Genomic DNA, 8,833 nt, shown 5'->3' with positions numbered 1-8,833 from the left:
GGGGCTCAGGAAATCTTGTTTCTAACACTTCTATGATTTAGAGCCTGGAGGTAAGTCTTTAAACTCCTAGAGAGAGGGGCTCTTATGGTATCTCCAATAGCAGCAAGTTAAGTGTGTGCAGTTGCTGAAAGCATAGCTTACACACTGAGTAAGGGGCAACAAAATGTTCATGCTAACAAAGCAGTGGGGAACCCCACACTGCTCAGGTCTCTTATACTACAAAAATGTAAGTTACAAAATCCCCTTCTCAGGTTTATTTTACAAGACAAGTTCATCTGTTGGCCTTTTTATTAAAAAAAAAAAAAAAGAAAAGAAAAAGTAAAGAAGCGTAAACATTTTCAGATCTTGCATTCTGCGTGGTAACAGTATCTTGCCTTTTTCCAGGCCTTTTGTTTGGCAGACAGTCTTACAGTAGTATTAATAATCATCCTCTTCATCAGAATCCAATACTTTCCTTCTGTTGAACTAAAATGAAATACATGAAGTGAAAATAGAAGGGTCACAGTAAATCCAATATCGAGCAAGCCTTTCAAACTCAACGCATTTGACAATGAATACATTACATGGGAGCAGAACATTCACCCCATCACAACCCACACCTTCAAGTCCCCAGCTGGCATAATGGTACAGGACAGACACAGGGTAGTCTGTCTCACAACAGAACACTCGCATCCCAGTACCAGTATCTGCAAATTATACTAGTGATAAGGACTGCTATGATTTAGTCCCAGTACTTAACAGTGTAGGCAAGAGAGGCGATAAACACAAAGTTAAGTTCCACCCTGAACTAAAATGGTCCAATACATGCAATTTTTATGCTCTATTTTATAACAAATTAAACTGGCATTTAGGAAATGAAACTTACCTTTACTGTTGTTTTCTTTTCTGTTTGCTGACTCACTTTTTCAAGTATTTCTATCAAACCTTGTTCCGATACCTAGAAAAGCAAAAGAAAAGCCATATAAACAAATTCTAAGAGATGCTTAGTATCAAACTGAATCACACTTTCCCTTCTTATAAAAGGTGTTCGATGGAATTATACAATAGTATTTAGAAGCTCTCAATTACCTTTTTCAGTTATTTAATGAACAGATATTAAAAACATTCTTTTTTTTTTTTAGAGTGAATTAGGTTTGAAAGTAAGTATATGCAAGAAAGGATTAAAAAAATGTAACTCACCTTTCCAGCTAACTGTCCAAATCTTGCCATCTGTATAAGATAATTCTCTACTGCTTTTGCTTTGTCTGGTTTCACAAGTGCTAAATTGCTTACTGCAACAAAAACAGGCTCTGTTCATTTTGTTTAAAAACATACTCAAATACCTTTAAATACTACTAACTAAAAAGTGACAAATGTCCCTATGAAACTGTCTTCTTCATGCTACAGTCATGAAATAAATTGAAAAAGGCATTTTCATTTATATAAAATAAAGATACAAGATAGTTATATTTGTTCCTAACTAGATTAACTAATTTTGACTCACTACAATTCCTACTATTAATTAAAAAAATTTTTTTATTAGCGTCATTCAGATGTCAGTTAACCCCTCCCCTCCAATCACCGATACCACCAACTGAAAAGCTGCAATAGTTTTATCTTCCCATCAACAACATTTTTCTTGTCTGGCCTCTATACAAGCACGTATGTGCTTGATTTGAGCAGCACTGAAGTACACTAGATGAGAATTTTTTATTAGAAAGTTACTTGGATACTTACATCTTGCACGAGCTGCTTGATCAAGAACTTGAGCTAAAATAGTATTTCTTATCTCTGCTTCCCTGTAATGGAAAATTAACCATGCATTAGAAGTGGGATTTCAAATACCTAAAATAACATGCAGCAACAGAACAACAAACTATAGTACATTTTTGATTCATGTAAGTGACTTTTTGAGGTCCCTTCAAACCTTACATTTACATTTCTTTTATAGCATTTTCTGTCATGAGTAGCTCTACGTACATTGACAAAGTTACATAGCTGACAACATCTTCCAAGAAATCAAGATGGTGTTTACTACTTACACCTTATTACTGTTTATTATTACATCTTAAAGACAAAAGCCATGCTACCCGCTGTAAAGATTCTGCATTCAGTTCCATGGGGAATTCCACCAAAGGCAGTGTATGGTAGAGCAGGCATAAGGAACAGTCCATGCAATTGCAAGCCAGAACCAAACCTCATTATTTATTTAGAATTTTTCAGTAAGTCTTCATATACTTACAATATTTGACTAAGTATTTGCAAAACTGGAATTTTAGTTTATGCATTTCAGTTAATACAAACTTTGACTCTGTGCAAAGTCTAGCTCTTTAAACATTTATTTTCAATTTTCTACTTAGTGCAAATACCAAATGCTGTTTCTGCACTAAGCTCTGATATGAGTAATTTTGTTTCATATTTTTAACTGCGATAGATGTCCCAGAAAATCAGCTCAACTAGGAAAGCATGTTCCCATTGCACTAACAGAGCCAACCCCAAACTCATCACTCAGACAAAACTCCAGTTTGGGAAGAGTTCTGCTAGCCTTCAAGATTTTCTTATGACCAACTCTCACTAACCCTGAAAAGCCAAGGTTTGTGAGTTCCAGAAGCAGATGACAGTGGGAATGATGATGCTTCCCAAAAACATCCTATTATATCACTAAGGGTCATGAAGTTATTGCACTCAACTGAGTCCCAAAGTAAAAATGAGCTGCTACTGCTGTTTTCCTCCACGCCCTCCCACCCCAGTCAGGGTTCAGGCTGCCCGACAGATCTGTTGTATGTAGATCATCCAATATAGTCATGGCCTGGGAGCCACACTGATCCCAGTGTGGATAAAAATTAGATTTTAGCTATCCTTGGATTAAGTCTTCGACGTTTCAGCTTCTTTGTTGGTGGTTCTTCCAACAACAAAAAAAATTCAGGTGAGTATTCCAAAGAAATTAAATACTCAGAAAAAGAAGTAAAAGGTTCAAAACGATTTAAGACCAAAAGTCAACAGTTCTCATTTATACCTCTGTTTTGCTTCCTGTTGCGATGGATCACCAGAAGGATCCTAAAGAATGAGATCAGAATAAATATGATCATCCAAAAATGTTCCACACAGGACAGTAAGTTTAAATATTCCAGCAGAGTCAATGTAAGCTAAACCTGCCTGCTAAACCCGCCTGCTAAACCTGCCTGACCACGGATGAGATCCTGAAAATAAGAATCTGCTGCCCTAGCAAATAAATATGCCATACTATGCTTTCCTCACAAAGCAGTAATGCAAACCAGTATGGTGACTAGCGTTACTGGATCTATCCACAGATTGTTGTAGGTTTGGACATTAAAAGGCCTTTCTGTTAGGTCTAAGATAATAAACTTTGCCAAAGTCCAGAATACAGACAAATCCTTTTAAACCCATTAATGTAAGCTAAGGACAAATGGAATTAAATGTAACGCTTTGTATTTACCAATACAGAAGAAACCACAATCCTAGCATGGTATTTTGGGACTAATATAGGCAGCTGAGATGACTATTCAGAAGCAAATAACAAAAAAAGAGGAAAAAAAAAGAACTTTATGTTGAATCTGCACCTCAAATTTTATAGGTAACATTTCAAAGTGTGACAGCAGAACTGGAAACCATACAGAGAGAGGAAATGAGGCTGATCATAGATATGTAAGACCCCTTCACAAGAACAACGGAAAGACTGATACACTTCAGCTCTGAAAACAGAGATGACGGAAATGACTGATGATGGGAATCCATAAAATTGTGACTGGCACGGAAAAAGGTCGGGGGAAGGAAATCTTATGTGCTGAACCTCCCAAGGCAGCCGCCAGAGCACCCAAGGCAGGCAGAAGGAGACAGGCCCAAAGCGCCCTGAAGGCGATGACTTCTCCTGCAGCAGGAGAGGAGGTGGCCGTGGGGGCCCGGCCGGTCCTCACCCCCCCCCACCCACCCACCCCCCCCGCGCCGGGCGCCAGTAACCGAGGCCGCAGTCGGCGACGCTTCCAGCCAAAGCCCCGGGCACGGCAGGGCCGCTTCCCCCTTCACCCCCGGCCTCCAGCCGAAGCCTTTATTCACTCAGCGACCTCCTCAAGGCGCGCCCTCTCCTCTCCCCCGTTCCCCCTCCTGCGCTCCTGAGAGGCGGCCGCCACACACGTCCGAGGGAGGCTGGGGCGGAAGGACATGCCCTGCCGCAGCCGGCGAGCGCCCGCCTCCCCCCAGCCCGGCGGCAGGGGGCGGGGGCACTGCCGGGGCGGCGGCGGGGCGGGCGGCCCCGCGCCTTACCCCGTGCTTGGCCTGCAGCTCGGCCAGCCGCTGCTGCCGCAGCGCCTCCAGCTCCTCGTCCGCCATGCCTGCGGGGCGGTCGCGCAGCCGCAGTGCCCCGCACCGCACTGCGCCTGCGCCGCCACGCCAGGCGCTACGAATCCACCGTCGAAGGCGCTGCCGAGCGGGTGAGCGCGGCGGCTCTGGGCCTGGCCTGGCCTGGCCTCATGGCGCAGCCGCTTCCCGCTCGAGGCGCCCGCCGCCTGCCCGGCCTAGGCCGTAGGGGCGGGCCGAGGGAGAGTGCCGGTGGGTATCAGTCCTCCTCTGGGGCTTGGGTGCCTCCACCTTCATCCCCAGTTCCCTTCAGCCCTGCTCCATGCAGTAGTTCATAGCGTTGCCCAGACTTCTGGTCCATGAGCTTGCCTCCTCCTTGCAATTTCCCGGGCTGTCAGGTCGGTGAGCCTGCGTGCAGTTTCATTTCTCTAGCGCAGTTGTAGTCTAACAGCGTAGTCTAACAGGAGCTGGTGGAAGGCCAAGGCTTACGTAAAGCTGATAAGGGGGATTCAGGCTGGAAAGCGGAACGTCTGAACAAGAATTACTGTCCTTGGGAGAGAAGCACATCCTGGAAGAATATGTAAGCTAATTAAGATGTTTTGGGAACCATCTGAAACAACTAGTAGAAGTGTGATAAGAAGCACCCTCACGCGAACCATCCTCATTATAATACTAAAAGTCAGACCCCTCGAGCTGGAGACCCCGGCCCAAGCAGAGACCCCTCACCTCTGAGCGTGCGCAGAATATTAAAGCAGCACTGTAGCTTTAAGTTGAAATAAGAGAAATGTAGACCAATAGAAAACGGCTTTGTGTAATTACTTATGCATATGCATAACTAGACTGTATAAATACTGTATCTGTATGACCGAACTTTGTGCTAGCTTTGTGGAGCTACCACCTAGCACCCATCTCTGCGCAGACAGGAAATAAAATACCTCTGCCCTGTGTGTATGTTGGTGTCTTGCACACCGGATAGACAACCTCACACTTGTGGGATAACAGTGATCGTAGCTGTAGCAGCAGTGATGCTGTGAGGAGAAAGTGGGGGAAATTACAGCCCCTTTTTGGAGAGCTGCAGACACAAGGAGCCCAAATCAGGATAGGTCAGGCCTGCTTGTTCTCTAGCTCCATTTCTGTGAGGGCACGGTGCAGTATGGTTAGGGTATGCCAGGTAAGCTGCTACTAGGCTGACAGAAACAGCATTGGTTTGGTATGTCCATTTGTCTCTGTCATTGAAGTCTACTACAGTTATCATAGCCACTGACCTGGGATTGATTGCACTTTGGCTGTGTCTCCTATAGGTCCTCCGATTTCCTCCAAAAAAAAAAGGGAGGAGGGGGAAGGCAGGATTTGGTTAAGCTTCCTGCACATGCAACATTGACTGATACTTCCCCAAGCTCTGTTCAGCTGTGACTCCCCAAGAAATAACTTACTGTGCTGTGACCACCGCTTCCAAGTTCAATCCACAGTTGGCAATTGGGACTAAAGTGTGAAATGATATGGCTTCCTGCCCCTCAGCTATGAGATCTGGCCCTGTCTCTGGAATCTAAGAGTGTAGAAAGCTGACAAAAGGTACTGGCCTTGATCAGACTTGGTACAAAGCCATTGTAATATCCATTTAAAGTGACTATTGTCAACACAGGCACTTGATAGCTTCAATCACGTTAAGTGAGTAACTTTGACATCTCAAATTTTGGCTTTTAATGTTGGTCAGTTACACAGTCTTATTAAAGGCTGTATGTTTTTCACTCGTACTTTAAGATTTAATTTAACCAAAGAAATGACTTGAACACCAAAAGTTGTCCTACCTGGATAAATAAGCCACAACTTCCTAAAAATAGAGGTTTCTATAAAGATATATTGCCAAATATTTCTGGTCTAGTTTTTAAAAGTAACAAAAAATATCAAGTGCTTGTTTCATTAATACTTTTAATTAAGAACTGCAGTGAATGCAGACACAATTAGTGGAGTAGAATTAGTTTTCTTTGGAGCTTTCCATGCTGTATGCTCCAAATGGATAACAGGAACTTATCAGTCCTACCTGAAAACCTTGCATCCATCCAGATAGCCTGAGAAACATGTTTATACCTTGATAAATTATAAATCAGGGTCTATTTCAGGAGCACGTTTTCAGTGGATTTGAAGGAAGGTTTTGGTTTTTACTTCCATGTTAGCAGCAGAGGGAGCCCTAGTTCTACAAAAGAGTATTTGTTGCTCATCATGCCATAAACCAGAAAACACAAAAATTGTTGGGTTTTTTTGCTGTGCAGTATGTTCTCACAGATGAAGCTTTAATCTATATCGTACATCTCTGTTGCTGTAAATTCATGCTCCATTATACCACCATATGCTTTGCTTCAGTCAGAGAAAGCTGCAGTAATCCTAATACTTCATCTAGCTTTATAGATATTTGTGTTGCATGTTTGCATATTGTTTGCTCACACATTTAAAGGTTATGTCTTAATAAGTTGTTTTAAATGATTTTGTTAGCAGTGAGCTGGCAGTTGATGAGTTTTTATGTTTTGAGAAGGTATCATTGTAGTTCTTGTCAATCACAATAGGAGATTCAGGAAACAAGGAGAGTTTGGTTCATTAAAAAAAATCTGGAGGCATGTAGCACAGTGTTTGAGGTTGTATTTCATTTTTGGCTAGTCAGCTGCCTAGTTTCTTTTTCATCTGCTTAGAGGTATGTATCATTACCTCTGCAAACTGGACAGCTCTTAATGTAAAAACGTAATAGAATAGATAGCGGTTTTTCGATACCGGTTGAGTTGCTTTATAGTGTTCAGGACTTTTAATTATGATGCAGAAATACGGATTCCTGAAAGTTTTATACACATTTGATATGTCCACAGAGTCTTGTGTGTCATTTATATCGATGAAGAATGGTAAACAGAAAAGAAATGCTTTAAAAAGACTTTTTTCTATTTTTTTCTGTTATCAGAAAAGACTTTTCTGATAACTGTGCATCTCTTAGACTGCAACCTAGTATATTTTATATATCATAGGTAATATAAGTGCTATGTAATTATGTTAACTACATTACATAAGAAACATACTGTGTGTGGAATAGAAAATGTTATATGTTGCTAATCTCTCTATACAGTATAAATATATTTTTTATATAAATGTATACTGTATAATTTTAAAAAATTGGGGTTTTTTTTGCAAAATAAGAGCCTTATTTTGTTATATCCTGTTTTGAGGTACTTCCACAAACATAATTTTCCAGTGCAAACTGGGCTATTGAATGCCCTTAAGTTGAATGATGTTTGAAAACTTAGACTTTGTTGCTTGGCCAATGAGGGCTTAAAAGACAAAGAATAGGATTCTGTTCTGGTAGTTAAGTTTTATACAGCATTTTGTGGCTATGATTTTGTTCTACCTGAGGCATCAGGTCAAGTTTCACAGATCTGAGTATCAGCAAATTCAATAGGAGTTAAAATTCATGTCATTGAAAGGCAAGTTTGATTTAAACACAATTGATGTGGCATCAATTCTAGTATTTTTATAGCATCTTTTAAGATACCCAACCATCTCAAGCTGTTTATTAACATGATGTACGTTGTTCTAGAAATACTGCATCTTACCTAATCTGATACACTAATAGTATTAATTCTTCCCGTTATCAGTCACATCAAACCTTGCTAAATAACATGAGATTGGATGTTATCTCATAAGCTTAGACTGGTGTAGTATACTGAGCTCACCTAAATAATACTCAGGGTTTAACAGCTAGATTTTGCCTGTCTTGTATTGTTGTTAGCAAGTCAAGTAGTTTTTGCTGAATGCTCACAATGTTTGGTACTAGCAGTTATTATATATACCGTTGGTGTAAAGGCTGTTGGGGTGAATAAGGAGGTAAAAATTACAGACAAGATACAGGGCAGAAAATGGAAAGACTAAGCATGAAGAAGAGGATAGTTGATGTATGAACCGAGACCCTTCATGAAAGTAGTAACATGGGGATTTTTGAGACTGGAAAACTAGAAATGTTCATACTTGAGCGTATGTCCATTTCTGTTACATTCCATTGGTTAAGGTTTTATGTTTATGAAATGTCTGTGTGATCCACTCCATGAGCTACTCCATTTGAAAATTCAGGTTCTGATCATGCATGTAATAGTCAGGCTAATGTTTTAGGAAAGACGACAGTTCCCTAAAGGAAACATTTTGTTACTCTGTTTGTTACTGTAATTCATTCTTTTTTTATTACAACTATGTAATTTAGTGAAATTAATCTAAAAATTAATGCCTAAAGTCTTCTAGCAGAATTTATTTTTTTAAATGGATGAAAAATAGTTCACTCTGGCACTAAAATAATAACATTTTTGTAATGACTGGAGAAAAATAATATTTTGGAGGGGAATACTCTGTATTCTTTAAGAATGCATTTGTCAGCTGTGAAAGGTGCTCAATATCAGTTGGGTTGCGAGTAATAATGCACTATTTGTACATTAGTAATTCAGTAGTGACAGGAAAAGTTATCAGTACTATTTGAGATATGTAAAAATCTCAAGGATATTAATTTTGATAAGCA

General features: G+C 40.5%; 1 protein-coding gene across 1 annotated transcript; it reads right to left on the bottom strand.

Annotated features, from left to right (window-relative positions):
• Positions 1 to 305: 305 nt before the first annotated feature.
• On the bottom strand, positions 306 to 4,399 carry PDCD5 (programmed cell death 5). Its single transcript, XM_075510742.1, has 6 exons — positions 4,261 to 4,399; positions 2,996 to 3,036; positions 1,717 to 1,778; positions 1,180 to 1,271; positions 866 to 937; positions 306 to 465 (listed from the first exon to the last, which is right to left on the bottom strand). The coding sequence occupies exons 1-6, from the start codon at positions 4,324 to 4,326 to the stop codon at positions 418 to 420; spliced, it is 381 nt and encodes a 126-aa protein (XP_075366857.1). The 5' UTR covers positions 4,327 to 4,399; the 3' UTR covers positions 306 to 417.
• Between the last annotated feature and the right edge of the window lie 4,434 nt (positions 4,400 to 8,833).

This window comes from Mycteria americana, chromosome 8, assembly GCF_035582795.1.
Source record: "Mycteria americana isolate JAX WOST 10 ecotype Jacksonville Zoo and Gardens chromosome 8, USCA_MyAme_1.0, whole genome shotgun sequence".
In the NCBI taxonomy this organism is placed as follows: Eukaryota; Metazoa; Chordata; class Aves; order Ciconiiformes; family Ciconiidae; genus Mycteria; species Mycteria americana.
The sequence above is the reverse complement of the archived record's forward strand: the minus strand, read 5'-3'. Positions and strand labels throughout refer to the sequence as shown.